This window comes from Triturus cristatus, chromosome 8, assembly GCF_964204655.1.
Source record: "Triturus cristatus chromosome 8, aTriCri1.1, whole genome shotgun sequence".
NCBI classification, from domain to species: domain Eukaryota; kingdom Metazoa; phylum Chordata; class Amphibia; order Caudata; family Salamandridae; genus Triturus; species Triturus cristatus.
The window spans coordinates 796,094,769-796,117,969 of record NC_140591.1 but is presented as its reverse complement, the minus strand read 5'-3'; the positions used below and the strand labels follow the sequence as shown (position 1 = coordinate 796,117,969).

Here is a 23,201-nt window from a genome sequence, read left to right as displayed (position 1 = left end):
TTTCATTCAGTTGTGATAATACAGCACCTACCCCCACCTCAGATGCATCAGTTTGAACTATGAACTCTTTGGAGTAGTTGGGGCATTGGAGCACTGGAGCAGAGCACGTGGCCTGTTTTAGGTCATCAAAAGCTTTCTGACAGCTGACTGTCCACTGAACTTTCTTGGGCATCCTCTTAGAGGTTAAGTCATTTAGGGGTGTCACAATGGATTCATACCCCTTCATAAATCTTCTGTAATACCCAGTCAGGCATAAGAAAGCTCTGACGTGAGTCTGGGTGGTTGGAGCAACCCAGTCCATGATGGTCTGGATTTTGCTCTGCAATGGTTGAACCTGGCCTCCACCCACAAGGTGGCCCAGGTACACAACTTGACTCTGCCCTATCTGGCACTTGGTGGCCTTGATAGTGAGTTCTGCTTTTTGCAGGGCTTCCAAAACTTTCCTCAGGTGGATCAGGTGATCCTCCCAGGTGGAGCTAAAGACAGCAATATCATCCAGATATGCTGCACTAAAGTCATCCAGGCCTGTGGGGACTTGGTTCACCAACCTTTGAAAAGTGGCAGGTGCATTCTTCAAACCAAAGGGCATCACAATAAATTGATAATGCCCACCAGGGGTAGAGAATGCTGTTTTGGCTTTTGCAGATTCAGCTAACCCTATCTGCCAGTCGCCAGCTGTCAGATCCAATGTGCTCAGATATTGGGTTGAGGCCAATTTATCTATGAGCTTTTCTGCTCTGGGAATGGGATGTGCATCAGTCCTAGTGACTACATTTAGACCCCTGTAGTCAACACAAAACCTCATCTCTCTTTTACCACCCTGGGTGAGAGGCTTTGGTACCAGGACTACTGGGCTAGCCCAAGGACTATCTGAGTGCTCAATAACTCCCAATTCCAACATCTTTTGGACCGCAGTCCCTGACATGGTCAGGTTGCCTGTAGATCTTATTCTTCACAGGAAGACTGTCCCCAGTGTCTACTTCATGAGTGCACCAGGTGGTCTGACTTGGAGTCAGTAAAAACATATGCCTGAATGACTGGAGAAATTGTCTGCAGTCAGACTGTTGCTGGGCAGTGAGGCTGCCTGCCAAGGCTACACCATCCACTGACCCATCATCAGGGTTGTGAGAGAGCAGGTCTGGGAGAGGGTCACTCTCCTCCTCCTGTCCCTCATCAGTTGCCATGAGCAAGCCCATGTCATCCCTGGCCACATATTTTTTCAGTCGATTTACATGAGGAACCCTGTGGGGACTTCTGGGAGTGCCAAGGTCCACCAAGTAGGTGACCTCTCCCTTATTTTCCAATATGGTTTGGGGTCCACTCCACTTATCCTGAAGAGCTGCTGGGGCCACTGGATCCAACACCCATACCTCCTGTCCTGGTTGGTACACCACCAGCACAGCTTTTTGGTCATGCTAGGCTTTCTGTAATTCCTGACTGGCCTCCAGGTTTTTGGTTGCCTTCTTCATGTACTCAGCCATCATGAAGCGGAGACCAAGTACATAGTCCACAATATCCTGTTTAGGGGGTTTGAGAAGTAACTCCCATCCCTCCTTCACTAGACATAGTGGCCCTCTAACAGGGTGGCCAACCAAAAGTTCAAAAGGGCTGTAACCAACCCCCTTCTGTGGCACCTCCCTGTATGCAAAGAGAAGGCAGGGTAGAAGAACATCCCATTTTCACCTGAGCTTTTCTGGGAGCCCTTTGATCATACCCTTTAGGGTCTTGTTGACCCTTTCAACAAGCCCATTGCACTGAGGATGATATGGGGTGGTGAACTTATAGTTGACAACACACTCCTTCCACATTGCTTTGAGGTAACTGCTCATAAAATTGGTACCTCTATCAGATAATACCTCCTTAGGGAAACCCACTCTGGAAAATACATTTCCAGGAGGGCTCTTGCCACCACAGGGGCTGTGATGGATCTAAGGGGAATTGCTTCTCGGTATCTGGTGGCATGATCCACTACCACCAGAATATACCTGTGCCCAGATGCTGTTTGTGGGTCAAGGGAACCAACAATGTTGATCCCTACCCTTTCAAAGGGAACCCCCACCACAGGCAGTGGTATCAGGGGGACCTTTGTGGACTTACCTGCCTTGCCACTGGCCTGGCAGGTGATACAAGAGCTACAAAAACTCTTGCAGTCCTCAATCATCTGAGGCCAGTGAAAGTGAGGGACAAGCCTGTCCCAAGTCTTATTTTGGCCTAGGTGTTCTGCTAAGGGAATATCATGGACTAGTGTGAGTAGGAAGCCCCTAAACTTCTGAGGTATGACCAACCTCCTGGCTGCACCAGGCTTGGGGTCTCGACCCTCAGAGTAAAGGAGTCCATCATCCCAATATATCTTATGGGTCCCACAAGCATTCCCAGCAGCCTGCTGTCTGAGGGGTTCAAGAGTGGGTCAGCGATGCTGCTCCAGGCTCAGGTCTGCCCTAGAAGGCCCCCCTGTCCCCAAAAACTCAACCTGATCAGTTTCAAGTTCACCTGGGACAGTTCCTTCTTCAGGGGACAGATCCTCTTCTGCTAAAAGAGCCTCTTCAGACTGATCCTGGGGGAAGGCACTGCCTTACCCCTGCTACTCCTCCTCTTGGTAGGTCCTTGGTCCATTGTTCTAGGATCCAAGGCCTGTTCAGTTTTTGTCAGCTTAGCTTTTGACCTTGTCAGGGCAAATACTTCTGCAGGTATACCCAGCATTGCTGTATGGGTAGTCAACTCCACCTCAGCCCATGCTGAGGTCTCCAAATCGTTGCCTAGCAAACATTTTACTGGTAGGTCTGCACTCACCACAACTTTCTTTAGGCCTGTTACCCCTCCCCAAGAGAAGTTAACAACTGCCAGAGCATTGTTGGTACTGACATTGCTTGCATTGGTCACTTGGTAGGTTTCTCCAAGTATGATTTGACTGGGGTCCACAAGGTCTTTAGTCACCATGGTGACACTTGCCCCTGTGTCCCGGTATGCTAGAGACTCTCTTCCATTTATTCCTGGCTGTTGTCTGTATTTTCCCAGACCACTGGCACTTACAAACAGGGACAGGTCCCCATCACAAACTAGTACAGCCAGTAGGTACTCTGACTAGGCCAGAGTCCTCTCCAGTTCCCAGGGTCAACCCTACTAAACCCTTGTTCTGGGTACCACCACCAACAACTGGACTAGGGGGAACAGGTGCCTTAGGGGCAGGGGTGGTGGTAGCTGTGGAGTCTTTGGACTTGGTACAGTCTGAAGTCCAATGAGTTTTCTGTTTACACATTTTTTCCATGGCTTCCTTGGACCTTTATTCTTGGTAGATTGGGAATTATCAGATGCTACATTTTGGGGGCCTGTTGAAGACTTCTGGTCTTTTCCCTTTTCCCCACCCTTCTCAGAGTTTTTGGCATCTTCCTTTTTAGTTGCACCCCCCAAGGGCTGGACCTTTTGCTTGATTCTGGTTCGGACCCATTTGTCTGCCTTCTTTCCCAATTCTTGGGGAGAGGTCAGATCTGAGTCCACCAGATGCTGATGCAATAGCTGATTCTGACAGTTATTAAGGATCTGCTCCCTCATGATAAGATTTCACAATCCTTGATAATCATTTACTTTACTGCAATTTAACCAACCCTCCAGAGCCTTGGTAGCACAATCTACAAAGTCTACCCAATCTTGATTTGGTGCTTTCTGGGTATCTCTGAACTTCAACCTGTACTGATCAGTGGTTAAGCCAAACCCATCTATTAAAGCATTTCTCAAGATGTAATAATCATCAGCATCCTCTTCTCTAACAGAGAGGAGCTTGTCCCTTCCTTTATCAGCAAAGGAGAGCCATAAGATTGCTGCCCACTGCTCTACTGGGACCCTCTGAACTGTACAGGCCCTCTCAAGTGCAGTGATCCACTTGTGGATGTCATCCCCTGTCTGATAAGGGGGCACAATCTTATGCAGGTTTCTATTGTCAGGAACTTTCTCTCTAACTCTAGGGATATTAGTACTGCCACCAGGGATCTCTAGACCCCATCTTTTTGAAGCTTTCTGAAGCTCCATGGATTCTGTGTCTAATGCTAGCTGTTCTCTTCTGAGCTGAAGCTTGGCCTGCTCATATTGGTTCAGTCTGCATTTCCTCTCTTCAGAGGATGCTCTTCTCTGAGAAGAGGCAGAGGTCCTGTTGGATCTCCCAGAATGGTCAGACCCCCCTGAAGGTGATCTGTGTCTCCTGTATGGATCCACCACTCTCCCATTAGGGATGGAGGGCCTCCACATCCATATTGTGAGTGGTCTACTTCTTCCAGGTCAAGGTCATTGTCACCTTCCTGGCCCTCATCAGATTCCACCATTTGGGTGTCCTCTTCTGTGGGATGCCCACCCAACCTGTCTGCCCCATCAGACACTAAAGTCTGCTTGAAGTCAGCAATTAGCAGTATCTCCCTGAGACGTTGAGTGTTGGCACCTTTGGTTGTCTTCAAATGTCTAGTAGTGCACATCTCTCTTAGCTCAGCAAAAGTGATATTGTCATACCTACTGACAGGGATCCTTGCGGGTCCTTCCAGGGCACTACTGGTGCCTGGTACTGAAGACATCACTAGTATAGTGGGGTGTTGCACCTACCTACACTAAGTGTGGCCTACTGAACCCTCTCTTGAGTTGTAGTAAGGGTGTGCTAAGCCCTCCACCCACAACTCTAAGTTCAGTAGAACTTATTGTATTTAAGCTATGCATTTTTTATGTACCCTGGGTACTTGTAGTGGTTTTCACTTTAGAAATTCAATTTGTTATCTGGTAAAACAATGGCAAGCCTGAATCCAACCGCTGCACACCAATGTGAGAAGTTGGCCTGATTTATGCTGGTCACTAGTTCTTAGTGTCCACCTTATATCAGTACAAGTATCTGTTATTGATGGAAGGTTTAAAGACAATCTTTAAAGAAAGCTATCCTAATGGTAGCTGTGGAGAGCAGCCTTCAGGCTAAGTCTTGAAGGAGTGTTAAGCTTATTGGTTTACCATAGACAACCTCTTGAATGACCAAATGAAAGAGTATTCCACACAAGTCTATATGCAAAACATATGTATTTATTCTTAGAATAATCCCTCTAGAATCCCTATGAGTCTAGAGGCCAAAGTTACACAGATCAATCACTTTAAATGACAATAAATAGCACAATTAAACACTGGGCCCCAGAGGGGGACCAAACCATATACTAAAAAAATGGTATAACAAACACAACAGTTCTGGAGACAGTGCCTATAGCACAGAGGATCGCTGGGCCCCTTTAGAACCAACCAAGGTAGTGAGAAAGGGGACCTAGGCGATGCACATGCAGTGCGTAAACTAAAATGTAAACCCCCGTTAAAACCTATGGGAAATGTCGCATTTAGAAAATAAAGGTTTAGAGGCACTTCAAGCAACAGTATAAAGTCAAGACAATAAACTTAAGGTCTTGGAGGACCAACACCCACAAATGTACCGAAGTACCAGTGTTACCTGCCCCAGGGAAGCTGGCTGCATAGGTAGTTTTTGGTGTCTGGTCGCTTTCTTCTTTTCAATGGGAAAAGTGGAAAAACTGCTGCAAACAAGAAGGTGCGTCGAGTCCGTGAAAAAAGAGGAGCTGGAGGATGAAGAGAAGGACCTGAAAGCAGAGGGGACAGAGTCTGGGTCACTAGCCAGTGACCAGGGGCCTCAGGATTGAGAGCCCACCAATGTCGGGTGCTTCAAGATCGAAGTCAAGGAGCTGGATTCTGAAGCCCCGCGGTCCAGGAGGCATCAAGGAAGGCCAGCTGCTGGAGGAGGGCTGTCCCACGAAGGCTGAAGGACGCTGTGGCATTGAAGTCGGGTTAGGATCAAACAAGCACTGGCAGCCACAACCCACGCCAGATGTAGGAAACAGCTCAGGTGCAGACCAGCGAGGACTGAGAGGGTTCTCCAGCTAGGAGATGGAAGAGCAGGCCTGGAGCACCCAGGAGAGCCCTTGGAATTGAAGATGATCCCTTCAGAGGACCCACGAGTCAAGAGAGAAGGGATCGCAAAAGGCGGTGAAGCTGCGTGCTTCAAACAAGGCCCACGGGAAGCTCGGTTGAGCTGGGGCCTCAAGCTTTGGCACAGATGATGCTCGTCGGTGGGGCTAACAGCAGCCCAATGCACAACCTCATGGAATACAAGGGCTGGGCGCAGTGCAAGATGGCGCTGGTTTGTCGAGGTGTCGGGTATTGCAGCACCCATGGGGTCCACGGGACTCAGCTTTACTCAGCACACTCACTGGCCTCTGGGACGCCTGGAAACCCACCTCAGTCATGGCAGAAGTCTTCGTTGTCCATAGGAGCAGCGGAGTGCCAACTGGGTCAGTTACAGAGCTTAGGTGCCTGCCAAGCAGGGGGGTAACTCCTTTACCCGAAGGGAGATTTCTTCTGTGAGCTGGGCAGCAGCAAGTCGAAGGTCAAGGATTCTGTAGTATTTGCAGGTCCAAGTGTAATCTAAAGTCTCAGGGACCAGGGGCCTACCTTTATTGTAAAGAAAGGGGAAGGGTCACTCCTGAGTCCACCAATGGGCGGTGAGGCAGGAAAGGGTGGCTACACCCACTTCCCTTTGTCCAACTTCACGCCAGTTCAGGGGCAGGATGCCCCTGAACCGGTTTGAAGTGGTGTATGCAGAAGTAGGCACCAAATGTGCCTACGTGCAACTCTGAAAGGAATCCTAAAGTGCACCCACCCAGTTCTAATCCACAAAGTCTGTCTGGGGAGGTGAAGACACCTTCCTGCAACAGGATCCCTATTGTCCATCGGCCTGGGCTGGAGTTCTGCCCAGCAACAGGCAGCCAGAATCGTGTGGGAGGCTGGTAGCCTCCATTTTGTACTACGTGTGCTCTTTTAAATTGGTTTCATAAATCAACCGCTTTTGCCATGTTGACCCTCTAGAATGGTGGAATGCTACCCCCGCCGCCAGGACTGGTGGGGGGGTAGTATTCCAAGTTGTTTCACACCTAACACAACATGGTTTGGTGCAGCCATTCCCAAGTTATCATTTTACCGCGATTGCTTATAATGTACTTAAGAGTATATGGTCTGGCTGCACTACAAATAACTTCGAACCTAGGGTAACGAAAGTTGCAGAGGGGCCCTACTCATGTAGGGGGTCCCCCTCACACATATCCCAGCACCCTGCCTGGTAGGATTAGCAAGGCCTGCCATAGGGGTGACTTATGAGTATATATGTGTTGTATTAGGGGGGATACAGGCTACCTATATCCCTGTAAGGGGTGCAAGCAACACCTTACCCAGACTACAGTAGTGGTCTGGTGGTGTCAGTTTGTATGGTTGTCCCAGGGGTGGCACAATAAGTGCTGCTGCCCCTGGTAGGCCTCTGAGGGGCTCTTGCCCTGGGCACATAGGGTACCATCTACAAGGGGCTCACAGGGTGACCTCAGTATCCAATTGGTATGTACCTAGGGTACTCACATCAGTTTAGAGAGGAATCAGATAGGCTGGGGTACTGGATGGCAGGGCCACAGCCTGGCTAGAGTCATAAAACAGTAAAAACATCAGCAAAAAGTTGGGGGCAACTATGCAGTAGATGCAAATCTCCTACAGCCTGCATTACCATGTGGGGATTGAGGTTCCTGTTCATTTAAGTATTACAAATGTGTATATCTTAACGTAAAGCTACATTGTGATTTTGTTGTCTATTCAAAAGAGAAAAGATAGGAAAGTGAGCAAAGAGAGAGAGGGCAAAAAAGAGAAAAATGAAAGAGGATGAGAGTAGGCTGGTTTGAAAGTTCTGCCACGGCTGATTTGGATTCGTAGTCGACCCTTCTAATATGTTTTTGAATATAATATTTTTCACTGTTTAATGAAATTTAGGGCCTGATTTAGAGTCTAGCAGTGGCCACAGGATACTATGCACTTGTAAGAATAAAGATGGTCTATCCATCATGTTTGTGATTGCATAACCCATCCACCAAACCCTAAATCAGACCCTTAATGTTTAAATAAACCTTGCTTTTCATTGGAATCCATGAGGATAAATATATTTTCAAATAAATAAAATTTGAACAAATATGTGAACAAGGAAATCCTTGAAAAAAAACGTACTTTCATTTCAAGCAAAAACATTTTCATTGAATCAGGAACATTTACACCATTGAAACAATGATGCTGATATGAATGTTAACAATTTTACATCCATATATTTGTACCCAACAAATCAAATGAAAAATAACATATTTTTCTGAACATTAGAATTTGGTATCAGTCATGCCCATAATGCTTCTAAACTGAAGAAGTACCCTCACAGTCAGGATGGCAAGCAATGTATTGTTCTTCCCCTAATGGTTTGATGCTGAAAATACTTCATAAAGTATCACAGTCTTTCGTAAGTATATTTGTAAAACACTTCAAAGAGAGTGCATTTTGAAGAGTATGCATGCTAGTACTTACTTTACAGCCATGCTGTATATAGAAACAGTATAGGCTCCCACTTTGCTGGAGTTTCTAACCATGAAGGATCCTTCTTTGCCCTAAATAAATGTAATGAAATATTATTTGATTGCGGCGTCCTTTATGTTTTTACTATTACAGTACTTCTTTTTTTTTTATATAATATATTAAATCAATATTTTATATTTTTGTACAAGTAGGATACAGTTAGCAAACAAAGGGGTAGGAGGAATGCTCTAGGAGCATAGGCCTTGGCCCTGATTCCTTGTTTGAGATGCAATTGAAATAACGACCTTTGGAAAGCTTTCCGCATGGAGTAGTTACCAGTTGCAATGAGCATCACATGCCTGCAATTTTTCCAGGGTCGATTCCGGCAGATTGAAACCATTGAAATTTACTGTCGAAAAAATGTCTGGTCATTGCTGGGGCATGCAGCATTTGGCACAGGACACCTCAAATTCCACGTTATTCTCTATATATTAGCTTAAGCTTGATATAGGAGATCATTTTAACCTACTACCTCGGCCCCACTTTTAATTGGGATTGTAGTGTTGTTGTACGACAGTGATAGTTTTAGAAAATGCATAATTGATACATTCAGAATCATTTTCTAGCCTCCACAAATAAGTTTCCTTGCTTTGTCCATTAAAATATGCGCAATACATTTCCCTTAATGAATATTTTCCAAATGATCCAACTGAGACTGGGCAATCCTATTTATCACTGCCTTCCTTCAATCATTTACATTTTGTAAGTGTGTGAAAGTTTAACTAAGGGATTCAGATAGTATTGTGTAAGCTTAGGGAAGCTTCAAGGGATCATTGGGTTAAAGAGAAGGATCTTGTTCTGGGGTTAAAAAAAAACAGAGGTTTACTCCTCAGGGGAGTTTACTTGAGTGGTGCACTAGAAACCATCAGTTGCCCATGGTCCTTTTTGAATCATGCCTTTAGGAACAGCATTCTTCACTACTTAGCAAGGCTGCAGGCTTTGTAAGCAGACCAGAAGAGCATTATAAAATTGTGAAGCATACTGGGGCCTATTCACAAACTGCGGGACCGATTCACAGAACTAACTTAAGACAAAATCCTAAACTTACTACCATTTTGGTATTCACAGAAGACACTTACTCATTTTGGTATTCACAGAAGGCACTTACTCATTTCGGTATTCACAGAAGTTAGGAGTCCTAACTTTAGGACTCCTAAATGCCTTCTGTGAATACCGAAAGTCTTAAAGTTAGGATTTTTCTCAGTTTAGGAGTAGTAAAGTTAGGACTCCTAACTTTAGGACTCCTAAATGCCTTCTGTGAATACCGAAAGTCTTAAAGTTAGGATTTTTCTCGGTTTAGGAATAAAAAAGTTCTTCCCCTGGTACTCCTTACCAGGTTTCCTCTCTCTTGTTTTCCCATGCCCCGGCAGCTCTGCTCACTGCTCTTTACTCTCCTCCTTGTTCCTAGGACCTACCTAATGGCAGCCACAGTGTTCACCACCTCTCTCTCTCTGACTTTGTTCTGTGCCTCTTCGCTCCATTCTCTGCTTTATCTACCCTTGTATTGTGCTGCTTTGCTCCACTCCTTGTTCTGTCCTACCTATTTTGTGCCTTCAGCTCCTTCTTCTGCTCTACTTATGTGCTGCTTTTTGCCCTGTTTTCCTCTAGTCTATCCTTGTTTATGCCCCTTTTTCTTTTTTCTGTGCCTTCTGCCCTTTCTGCTCTGTTTTGACACCTTGTTTGTGCCTCTTTTCTCTGTTGGAAGTGGCTCTATACCTTGGTCTTTCCATCATTTCCTTCCCCCAGCACTTCTTACCTTGTTCCTGCTTTTTTGCTTTCCATCTCCCATGCCTCCTCAACAATGCTAACTGCCCCCTTTGATCCTCCCCTCTCCCAGGACCTACTTAAAGACAGCTGCAACACTGACACACAACTGGTGCATTGAAGGCATTCCAAAGGCAAGCCCATCATACTCTTCTAGACCTGGACCTCACTCAGCGCCCGGAGCCCTGCCTCTCCCTCCTCCCACTGCTACCCCACCACACACCCCCATGTTCTAAACCCCAAATGCTGATCTCTGTGCCACTGCCTCACCAGATCGCACATCATGAAGGGAGCTTTTTCAATTCAATTCAAGTTTTCTTTATTTCGGCCAATTAGGCCATAAAAGATAGAATCATACAATATCATGTAAAACAGTCACTTTAAATAAAAGCAGTTGATAAAATCAATAAAACCAATGTGCAATGGGTTACGGACATGGTAAGCAGATGGAATTCATTAAACAGAGCTGTCATTAATTAATTTAGACCTTATCTGCCACATAGCCGTTAAAAATTTTGCAACTGCAAAGACTATGTGCGGAGCAGTGTTCGTTTTCAATATTCTAAACACATGCAGATGACTCCTTATGCCCAGGTTTCTGCATAGCGGAACTAGCCAATATTTTCTTGGTCTATTATAAGCAGGGAAAAAAAAACACAATGTGAGTTTCTTCCTCATCATGAATACAACAACCTGGACAGATGTTATCATTCTTTTTTGTCCAGTTATGGGTAAAAATGTTAATAGAGAGAGTCCCTAGCCTCCATTGTATGAACAGTTTTCTAGATAAAATAGGAAAGATAATGTCCATAAAACCTTCAAACCGATAAGAATCCTTGAAGATCAAGAATCGGTCAGTCAGGGTCCCTTTGTTAGGTGCAGAGACCAGGGAAGCAAAACGCTTCTCCCTATATATACCCACGAGGCGTTTGCGAGGAACCCCGTGACAGCCTTGCTCAGGAGACTCCCATAATTCAGGGAGTCTCAACCGATAGAGTTCTTTCTTTATAGAGGCTAGCCAGGGGATTTTATCGCAAAGGTTCAAGTTCATGACGTGTACAAGCTCTTGTCTGTAATGTGAAAGCTCAGCAGTAGACCAGAGCCTATGCCAGAATCTTAGTGGCATAAGTTCCAGGTCGTCTTTTATAGAGGGTAAGCCCATATCTAGTCTTAGGGGAAGGAGGGGTGTACCTCGGGGCAGTGCCAGGAGACGCCGTAAAAAATTATTTTCTACTTTAACAATTCCTGTGCCCACCTTGTGCCCCCAGAGTTCTCCACCATAGGATGCAGCTGCTTTGGCTTGAGATTTGTACATTTCAACAGCCGGGCTAATTGGTTTATAGGTAGAGGAATTTGCCACCTTCAAAATTCCCCCCGACAGTTGAGAAAGCTTTAAGCGACTGGTTTCTACATGAGGTTCCCATGATAGGTTCTCATGCAGCGTTACCCCTAAGTACTGAAAGGTTTTTACCCTCTCCAGTGTTACTGAACTCAGGGATGGGTTTGGTCTAGTTTTAGCTGAGGGATTAAATATCATAAACTTGGTCTTCCCTGTATTTATTTCCAAGCCGTGTTGGCTACAGAAAAGGCCAAAACCATCTAAGATCCGTTGGATCCCCATCGGAGATTTGGACAGCAGGAGGGTATCGTCCGCAAACATGATTGCCGGTACCCTCCTGCCGGCCAGGGACGGGGCATCATTATCATGAACAGCGTTAAGATGTGCAATTACATTATTAACATAGAGGCAGAACAGGGTTGGGGCAAGGACACAGCCCTGTCTGACCCCTCTAGGAACTGGAAATTTAGATGTCAACGCTCCCATCCTCCCATACCTGACCTGTGGAAAGTTGTTTTCGTGGAGCCTAATGATGGCATTCAATAAATGGTGCGGGACTCCCAGCCCCATTAGCGTCTCCCATAGTTTCTTCCTGGGGACCAGATCGAAAGCTGACCTCAGGTCCACGAACACCATGTACAGCCTTCCCCTCTCAAGGCTCACAGTTTTCCAATATAGGAGAACGAGGCGGAAGATCTGGTCCATGGTGGACGTGTTTTTCCTGAAGCCAGCTTGTAAGGGGCTAAGAATTTTATTTTCCTCCATCCACTCCGTGAGGTGGTTTAGAAGTAGGCGAGAATACATTTTTTGGGGGACATCTATGAGACTTATTGGCCTGTAGTTGGCTGGGAGCAGAGGAGAGCCCTTTTTGAAAATAGGCACTATCTCCGCCCCCAGCCAAGTACAAGGGATCTCCATCCCACCCAGAATAGCATTAAAAAGGGTGAGAAGATAAGGGCCCCATATCTCTGGATGTAATCGGAAAAGATCACCAGGCAACCTATCGAGACCAGGGGCCTTCCCCCTCGCCAAGGCTGCAATAGCACTAAACACCTCAGGAAGAGTGAATTCCAGGACTGTTGCTGGGGCAGGGGCAGCAGTAAGAACCATGTCCCCTCCACCGACATTTTGAGGTGGTTCCTGGTATAATTGGCCAAAATGGGCCTCCCAAACAGATGCTGCAATGTTTGGCTCTATTGCAGCTTTGGGATCTGCCAGGCCAGTATTTACCAGGGACCAGAATTTTCTAAGATCTTTCGCTTCTAGTGCTGATGTTAAGACCTGCCATTTATTCCAGTCCCAGTCTGCTCGCGCCACTGCCAAAGCTTTCTTATAGTTCCGTCTAAGCTCAGCAAGTTTGCACTTGTCCGAACCTTTTTTAACACACTTTAATAGTTCGGACTTGATCTTTTTACAAGATGAATTATACCAGGTTGGGGTACGAGTTATTTTTTGCCTTAAAGGTAACACTGGATAAAAGACCTCGCCTAGAAGGGCGACCAGTTCTTCATTGATTTGGGCTAGTTTCTCATTGAATTCCAAATTTCTTGGCTGCATGATTAAAGAGTCCATTTCCATTAGCTTCGGGAGAGCTAGCCGATAGATTTTACTTAGGGACTCTTCTGAGCTCGCCAGTTTCCCCCATTTAATCCTACGTCTATTAGAACTGATTAACAGGTTCCCAGGATCTTGACTGGGCTCAACGGCGAGTGATCGGGCAGGACCTTTAGGGTGCGCCATATACATTACAAGTGCATTGTGATCACTGTCCGTTCTTGCTATTATTCTAAAATCCATAATCTTAGGCCAGAGACTAATATCTACAAAAATATAGTCTAACCTAGATTCATGATTTATCCTATTAAAAGTGCATGCAGAGGGGGTATCAGAAGTACTGCGACCATTGCATGCCCTTAAGGAGAAATTTAACGTTAAGGACAAAATTTGTACTACTAAGGGGGACCAAATTTTAACATATGGAGAATGACAGGGAGGAAAACCCCAAAGCTCATCTTCTGCAGCGAGGGCTCCTTCCTTTAGACCTTCCAAGGGCTCGAAGTGGCAGTTCAGGTCGCCTCCCAAAACTATCTTAAAGTCGTTAGGGAGACTAGCCAGAAAACAGCTAAGATCATCAAGTGTGGGGGATTCCATAGCCAACTTAGTAGGGCGGGAATACACATTGATAATTGCTAAGTTTAGGGCATTAGGCCACTTGAGTAGGACACACTGGATGTCCTGCGAGAGAGTCGGTAGATTCTCCGCGTTGCACCCAATGTGACTGGCTACCCAAATCGCCAATCCTCCGGAAGGCCTCCCTCTACCGGACCAGATCGCATTTATTTCAAACACTGCGTAGCCCGCTCTACATAATGGTTCCCTTGCCCATGTCTCTTGAAAAAGGCAAATATCACTGTTGCCTATCAGGGAGTCCCAATCGCTCGCATCAAGTTTGTTGGCGATGCCAGCGACATTCCAGGAAAGAACCTTTAAAGAGTCGTCGGACGGTTCTGAATCATATCCACCAATTTTAAATGGGCCAGCTTCCGTCGATGGAACCAAAGATGTAGGCAAAGGTGGTTCCAAAGTTAGAGGATCCATAGGATCTACTTTGGAGAGTGTAGAGACTATCGGTTTTAACTTGTTATTAGTACAGCATAATATAGTCTTAAAAGAATCAGTTTCTTGACCATGGGGGTTAATAGGTGTCAGGTTCTCCCCTCGAGAGGCACCATATTCTTGGGTGGAGATATCTATTTCGCATCTACCGTTCCCCTGTCCTTTGTAAAGTCAATCTATCTGTTCAAGACAGCTGTATCTATTATGATGTAAAAAATTACCAAAGTTAGTAGTGGGAGCATTACAAGTGGGCCTGCCTCTACGGTCGTCGGCGGCAGATCCGACCCGGGTCCAACCATTGTCATTATTCAAAATTGGGTTATAGGTGTTAGGGTAAAAGTATGACAAGTGGACCACTTCGATAGATGTGATTCCTGTATGCCCAGTCTAATTGCAAATATAGGACACAATTTTAGGGTTCCTAAAATTTACAATTATGCAGTCACCTACACATTTCTTATCAGTATGACCGATCCATGGGACTCTTCTTACCATAAGAATTTCTCCGTTGCAATTGGGAGGCAATAGCCTATGGATATTTAGCCAGCTGGTAACCTTATTATGTAGAGAATCGTGGGATTCCACCACACTTCCCTCAAGCGTGGGTACTCCCTTCAGAACAACAGAATAAGCTGCAGCCTCGGGGGGTAAGTTTATTACTTTGCGCCAGTTTTGGTGGCTGACTTGCCTACCTGAAGGGTTCCTTACACCATTTAATATTTTTTCCTGGCCAGAGCCGGAGCCAGAGGCCGGGCCGAGTAAATTCGGCCTGCTGGTAAATCCTATGAGGGGTTGTTGGCTACAGGGTATTACAGGAGCAGATTTTGTCAAGGGAACTAAAGGAACATTTTCCAGTGGAGTGACTATGGGAGGAGCAGGAAACGAGGTAATAGGATTTGTAGGTAAGTTAGACGTCCCTATGGAGTCCCCAGCTACTACATGCGTACCTGCTCTTTGGTCTGCAACTAGACCGAGTAATCCCTTGCGCAGATCTATTAAGCAGATTTCTATATTAGCCAGGCGGTCTTCCAGGGGAGTAAGCAATTCCCTCAATAGGGTGCGTAAACCAATGAACATAGAGTCATGCATCCCAGCAGCATTTTGTTGGCTAGGCAAGTTTTTTGCCAGAGTATGTGGATGCAGGACTTCAGGTTTACGAGATGGAGCTAACCCTTTGCTAATTATGTCCTGTTGGGTTCCCCTGGGCCTGAGATTGGGTTTAGGGGCTTTAAATGTTTCCCCCCTTGTCATATAAGCCCTTTTTTTCATTTTCGGGATAGCTCCCTCCTTCTCCCCCTGTGTGGGCTGGATCAATTCCTTGTTAGTGCTTATATTCAAGTCCATAACAGCTACCACAGCAATGGTTTGTGGTATGGGGGCCTTGCAAGTTGGAAGGGGTAGTATACTAAGCTCTGCATGCTCAAAGTTGTCACAATCAATAGAGGAGGTAGTGGAACAGTTAATATCAGATGAAACTGGTGCAGCAGACAAACCCATTACCCCCCCTACAGGAAGTGATGTGCAATTTGGTGACTTAGCGGGAGTGGTAACGTGTGCAATGGGTCCCAGAGAAGATCTCCTCACCCAGTCAATTTCTTGGGAGATGCGTCTTTCAAGAATGGAGATCTCATCAACAAGAAGAGACCCAGCTTTAGCAAAGTACGTATCCAATGTACCTGTTGGCCTCCCTGTCGCCATGGCACTCTTACTCCTAGTTTCTCTCGTAGTCATAATGTCACGAACAGCTCCTGATGTATGGAGGGTTATAGCACGTCTGAGTTGCCCCACGCCCTACCTCGCCCGTACTCAAACGGCCTCAAACGGCCCGGTCTTCGTCCCGGGCGTGTTCCGCTGGCGCGTGTGGGCGAAAAGGTTATGCTAGAGGAGGGGTCGGAGAGGGGGGCGGGGCCGGGAAGAGTCTCCAGGTGTGCCAAGTTAGTCAATCCGAGAGCACCCTGGTCCTCGCAGTCCCGGCTTCTCAAGCTCCACGGCGGTCCTTCCACAGGCAGCGCAGCTTCCCCTCCAATCGATGAGCAATAGCAGGGCAGAGACCAGCTCCCTAGCAGGGCAGAGACCAGCTCCCAATTCGCCAAGGAGGGCCTGGATTAGAAGACCCCGAGTTGAAAACCTTAAAGCTGCAAAATTTCGCAATCGTCCGAAAAGGCTGCTGTTTATAGACATAAGCCAGGAGGCGCACCCCTGGGAAGAGGCACCAGCTGTGGTTCTGCTAAGAGTGCTGGTCCTCGCAGTCCCGGGGTTGAATCCTTGCAAAATTTAAAAAAGGCTATTCTGGCTGTTTTTAGTTGCTATTAGCAGTCTAGCATAGATCAATGCCCCAGCAGTCTTTTGCTCTACACAGTTCTGCTTTCTAAACCAGTCTCAGCGTGGGCGTCAGTCATCTCTCAGTCAGCTCTCAGTCAGCTCCCCCAGCAACAAATCACCGAAGAAGTGCGACTGGCTGATATATAAGACTGATAAGACTGATAAGACTGATGAGACTGATGTATAGGAAGATGAGGAACTGGGGGGGTCGAGGAGCGAGGGAGGGAGTCAGGCACAGGAGCGTTCAGCCTGCTTGAACTCTGCTCGAGGTATTTAAAGTGTTTAAGGTGCGGGGAGCGAAGGCTGAGTGAGATGAGGCCACACACTGCCCCACGCTTCCGGCTCTGCCTGCTTGGCTTACCTCGGCTTATCTACCTCCTGCTGCCATGTTACCCCTGCTCGACCTTGCTGCCTCTCGCCGCGGCTGGTAATGATCACGACACCGTGGCTTCCCCCGTGTGGGACACCGGAGTTTCCTGTTGTTACTCTGCTCCTCTGACTCCTCTGACTCCTGGTTCTTAGAGCCTCATGGTTCTGCTGAGCTTTTTCTACTCCCACTGGGGCTCACAAATTATTGTTGTGGCAGGTGGCCTGTACTTTCAATAGGGGCCTAGTTGTTTTTCTCTGCAATTTCTGCCAGTTGGGTACCCATGGGTCCATGTTTCGTGGTGTCTGTAGAATTTTCAACATCATGTAGGGCATGGATGCAATAGGATTGTAATGCTAAATGTGGCTGTGGTGTATTTGACTGTTGGTGTGTGTGTGTGTGTGAAATACCTTTGTTGGATGTGTGTGCTTGATGTGTAACTTCTTTCCAATCCTTTCATAGCCCTGTTGATTTTCATTTTTGGATTAAAGCTGTGTTGTTTAGCAGGTCTCCTTTGTCCCATCATCTATTATAGGCCTGCTTCAGTTCATTTTTTTTCATGGCCTGTTGTGACTGTGAGTGCCCATGTGGCTTGTGGCAATTTTGTGGTGGTAGTTTAGTAGTGTGTGCTTCTTTTTCCATAAAGGCCTGCATTTATTTTCTTTGTTCCCCTTGGCTTATGCTTGTTGTTGTTGTGTCCTCCTGGCCATGTGTGTGGCGGCCATTTTGTGAAGGCAGGCATTGTGCTTTTGCCATAGGCTTACATTGACTGTTCCAAGCTTGTGGCCTAGTCTGCCAGTAGGCCCAGAGTTAGTCAGCCTCAAATCTTTGGTGCGTTATTTAAATTTACAGTTTGTGTTGTCTGTTGATTTTTTTTACACCATGGATGGCTTTGGATTTTATTGTAAAAGGTGTTTTTTGGGGTGGAATAGCAGTTTTTGGGTGTGTGTTAAATAAATAGGGCTTTTCAGCCAGTAGGTAACCCTAGGGATTCAGCTCACATACTTTCGGTAACTCTGCACAGCGCGACAACGCGGACTTACAGTTTTCGGCATTTTCGCGCTCTCAATATGCGTGTTCGCGCACGCGATAAAACATTTTTGTACAGTTCGCGATCCTGAACACGCAGCATTTGCAATCTGGCAAACAATATCTCGTGAGCAACATAAATCCATCTCGAAAACGCTGATTTTGTGCATTTTGCTAAAAATACTCCTCAGGTTGTCATTCAGCTGTAGTTTTAGAGCACGAGAAGCTTTTATTTTTTTTAAAATATTTTTTATGAGAGTAAGTAAGTCCCACAGACACTACAACTTCCTATTCCTGTCCTTTGTAATCACTTTTTGGTTATTATTTTGCTGGGTGGCCTGAGCATGTGTGGCGGTCATTTTGTGGAGGCAGGCATTGTGCATTTGCAATAGGCCTGCATTGTCTGTCTTGTATTCCTGACCTTTTCTTGTTTTTGTGAGTGGCCTGGCCATGTGGTGGCATCCATTTTGTGGTACCAGCCACTGTGCTTTTTCCATAGGCCTCCAAGCTTGTGGCCTAGTTGTACAGTAGGCTCAGGGGTACTACTCATCAATCATCACGGGTGCATGGAATTTAAACAACTGTTTTTGTGTTGTGCGTTAAATTTCAACATCATGTATGGCTTTGGATGGAATTGTAAAATGTGGCCTTTACTTTTTTTCGGGGGTAGATTTCACTTTTTGGGTGTTGTAAATAAATGCCTTTAGTTTTTATGTGTATATGTTCGTTGTTGTTGCTCCCTGATGCTGCATCCATCCCATAAGATGCACACATTTTTGTTTAGGGCAAACAGGCTAGACTGCATTTATGTTTTTGTTCTTTGCTATTCTTCTTCCTGAGTGTACACAGTACAAATACACCAGGATCCCTGGCCTTGTCAGTCTCTTTAATGGCTGGCTATACTGTTGTTGTTCACTGACTTCATAAAATGTAATAATTGTGACCACCCACCAGACACTAAGAATATTATTGATCTTTTGACTGATGTTCTTCTGGCTTTTTTGCTTTTAGGTCCACAAAAGACAGAGGATGTGTGTCATCATCATCGACCGTTGTGGTGCCAGACCGACGTCCTGCTGCTGTACACGACGTGACGTGTAAGTGACCTGACCAGGCATCTCTGCAACTTGTGCAACTGAGTGCTGTTTTGACATCTGAAGAAGATGCCCCCAAAGAAAGCAAGTAGCAGGTCCTCCGCTACCAAGAAAGTTGCCATGGAGAAGAAGGAACAGAAGAAGAAGGAAGTGTTACTTAAGTCTGGTGTGCCTCCCAAAACCTTTTTTGGAACACCAAAAATGACGCCTGTAGCAGCGGTTTCGGGGGCCAAGCTGGGGGCAGCACCTCCACATCAGTGGGCCCAACCCACCAACCCAGGCCCAAGCAGATGAGTGTGGAAGAGGTAGCCAGCCTTATGGTGGAAAGCAGTGATGATGAGCCTGGACTAAACTTATCGCTATCTCAAAGTAGTACACAATCAACGCAGGAGGGAACACAGCAGATAAGTGGTCAACAGCCGCAACCACCACATGCAATAGTACCTGTAGTTCCTCCCGAAGTAGGGGCAGTTCAGGAAATTGAGCCTCATGCAGAGGAAGAGGAGGAAGCCACTCCTTTAGAAGTTCCATTGGCTTCCAAATCCTCAGCAAGGAAAAGGAGGGTTAGTACATCAAGTTCTTCACTAAGCCCACCTTCTGATAATCTAGATGCCACTTGGAAGCCACAAACTGAGTCTGAGAGGGAAACACGTCACAAGAGCAGGCATGGGAAAAGGAAGGTTCCAGAAAGCCTGACATCGATGGAGGTTGATGTAGATGAGCAGGAGAATGATGATGATGATGATGGTGAGCCAGTCATCACGAACATCACTCCCGGGCCTGAGGAGATGGAGACCAACATTTTTACACTATCCAAAATGGCTGCGAGGGATGTAGCACGCATACCTCCAACACAGGTAACACCAACACGACCTCCAGCTTCCATATTTACATTAGCAAAGGGCCAGCAGCGTCCTACATCCAGCACAAGCACCACCTCAGCAGAAGTAGGTAGTGGTACTGCACAGAGTCAAATTCAACACACACCCTCCAGTTCATCCGGCATTGGAAGTGGGAGTGGCACCTCCAGCAGGAGACAAAAGTTAAGCTCCCCAGTGTGGGACTTCTTTGCGGTTAGCGGAAATGAGGAGAACATTGCTATATGCTCCGTTTGTCATACCTCTGTTAGTCGTGGTAAGCTTGGTACAAACTATGGTACCGGAGGCCAAATGACCCATCTGAAAAAACACCATGCAATCCAGTGGGAGGAGCACCTTAGTCGCATGAAAAAATTGGAACCATTTCTGTTGGCCATAAACGAGTAGAAAGTTCGCTCACGGTGGAACAGGAAGAAGAGGGAGACATTCTCTGTGCTAGTGATACACAAAGTAGCCCTGTCCCCAGCACTGCAGTGGTAATGCCCACATCCTCAGCCACATCTCATTGTCACAAGAGTTAGAGTCAGCCTGAGACACCAAGGAGTACTGCTGGCCCAAAAAGTGCGACGTTGACCACAGGAAGGAATACCATGCAGCCTACCATTCTAAGCATGTTTAGTAGGCCGGAGGGGCAGTACAAAAGCAACCACCCAATAGCACGTTTGTACAATGCAAAGCTGGCTAAGATGATAGCACTGGACCTTCTCCCTTTTTCTTTTGTTGAAGGGGTAGGTTTTCTTGAATTTGTGACCACCATCTGCCCAAAATGGAAAGTTCCCAGCCGCTACTATTTCGCAAGAGTTGCTGTTCCAGCACTACATCACGACGTGCTGGAATTGCTTGGAAAAGCCTTAAAACAGAGTGCTGTTCAGAGTATACACCTGACAACAGACATGTGGACCAGTTGCCAGTACTCATCCAGGAGGTGCCAACACGTTGGAACTCAACGTATTACATGCTTGAGCGTCTGTTTGAGCAGTACATACCACTTAATGCTTATGTCATGAAAAGGTCGGGGGATCCTACTGTGAAAGGCATGAGAGTTGAGATGGCCCAATGGGACCTTGTCAAATGCCTGACAGAGATGCTACTTCCTTTTGAGGTCTTCACACGTGAAGTGAGCAGGGAAGGCTGTACTATGGGCCAAGCAATCCCATTGTTGTACATGCTAGAGCAAGAGCTGAAGGAGGTGTCAGAAATGTACGCAGGTGTGGATGACAAAGTAGAGGCATATTATTTAGCAGACACCTTAGTCGCTCGCTTATCTGACAATACAAGGATTCAAAATAACATTGTGTCACATCCACATTACATTACTGCCTCAATTTTGGATCCACGTTACAAATGATTGCTGCGCAGTAATGAAGTAATTCCTTTTTCAGAAGTCGATGTTGCGCAGTACAAAACTTTGATAGCTGAGGAAGCCACTGACTTTGAAAATGAAAGGATCTTAATTAGAGGCCCGCCCCCCCAGGGCAAAAAAAGTACTGCAGGGCACCCAGAGTCAAGTTCTACTTCAGAGGCCGAGAGCAGTGCATTTGCCTCCCAGCAGTCAACAACACTGCCAGCAATAACATCAACAGCACCAACAGGATCATCAGGCACATTTAAAAAAACGGCAGGTGATTGGTTTCTACGGAAAGGGTTTTGTACGTCCATGACTGATGCAAAGGCAAAAGAGGCCAAGCAAATCGGAGCACCCCTGAACATTGAGCGGATGGTTCAGGCCTATCTAGATGACACAACAGAGGTCTTCATGGAGCGAAGCCCATTGGTGTATTGGCATGGGAAAAGAAGCCAATGGCCAGTGCTCAGCAGGCTGGTGATAAAGTATGTGGCTTGCCCTGTTGCAAGTGTCTCTTCAGAGCGTGTTTTCAGTGCTGCTTGTGCCATTGTTACTGTCAAAAGGACCAGTCTCTCACCCAAAAGCGTTGAGAGGTTAACCATGATCAAAATGAATCAACACTTTATACCACCGGAGTACAAAATACGTGAATCACAGCAGGAAGAGGAGAGCGACTTCGATGACATAAGTAGTGGGTTGTTAGACGTACTTATGTCCGAACCACCAGAGTTTGAGGACGAGCTCCTCTTCCCTGACAACTAGGCTTTCAAATTGTTCTCCCTTCCTTTATTTGTGTGTGACTGTGTATCTGTTTTTCTGGTTCAAAATCTAATCACAACAAATCCATCAACAGTCTCCTCTTTTTATTTCCCTATTGGAGTTGCACGTCTGTGTATAACTGTCCACTCCACTCCTCAGGGTCCTGCTCCATCTTCCTTACTCTCCCTAAGTACATTTCAAGCAAGCCAGACATTGGATGGAGATGGAGAATAGTACAATACATGTTGCCTCTAACAGTCCCTCCACAAGAAGTGAAACGTGACTCCAGCTATATTCTGTTTTGTTTCCAAGCCGAAAGAAACTCATCACTAACTGTCAGAAGGCTAGGCCTCAGTCTGAAAGTGTTCTCTCCAGAGTCTTGTCTTCTCGTCTTGCACTCCACTGTAATTGAGTTTATTGTTTTAAATGCAGTAATTTTTCAATACCCCGTTTGTTTTTCCATCTACACTTACAGGTCGGCCTTTAACCTGTGCTATAGTGGGAGAAACGACTCACACTTACCTTACCAATCCGCATCAGGCAGGCAGTGGTACCCAAGATTGATGTGCGGAGTGTCCATTGAAGGGAGGACCAAGAGGAATGACGAGAATGATGCAACTCCACATTTGGACCAGGATAATACAGTAACTTTAGTATCATTCATCATTCGTCTTTAAATTTATTTGATTGCTTTTTTCTCTTCAATCATTACGACTGTGTGTTGTGGTTTGTTTGGTAATTGATCCCTACAACTATTTTTTTGTTTGCTTTGCTAGCTTGAAAAATAAAAGTAAGCCCGGTACAGCATGTAATTTGGTTCGGTCTGAGCTCTGAGGGCGGCAGACAGGCAAGGCAAATTTCATATTAATAATTTCTTACCTGTACTGTCTCATTGGGTAATAGTAGTTATAGTAAGTACAACTCATTATCATTAACGATCAAGTTCTCTTCCTCAGCATGCATGCATTTGCTTTTTCTCACTTTATACTTTGATTTCTTTGAAAATGGATCATGGTCGTCTTAAAAGATTGTGTTTTACTTTTGTTGTGTCCATGCATACTGTCTGTTTTTCTTTCTCAAACCTTTCTCAAAACCCCACTTCCCATCCATTCATCAATCCCTAACCCTCTTTCCCCGGGCTGTGTGATTTATATTGAGGTGTGATGTGATGACTACATTAAATGTACACCAACAATTGATCACACACTTGCCGGGGCAGATGTGGTGAAAGCAACAC

General features: G+C 46.1%; 1 protein-coding gene across 1 annotated transcript in view; it reads right to left on the bottom strand.

The window, feature by feature from the left end:
* BMX (BMX non-receptor tyrosine kinase) overlaps window positions 1-23,201 on the bottom strand; it is an 891,026-nt gene that overhangs the window by 356,620 nt on the left and 511,205 nt on the right. The window contains exon 11 of the mRNA XM_085620470.1: window positions 8,404-8,483. Coding sequence (XP_085476596.1) covers window positions 8,404-8,483 — 80 coding nt within the window. The remainder of the gene's footprint in view (window positions 1-8,403; window positions 8,484-23,201) is intronic.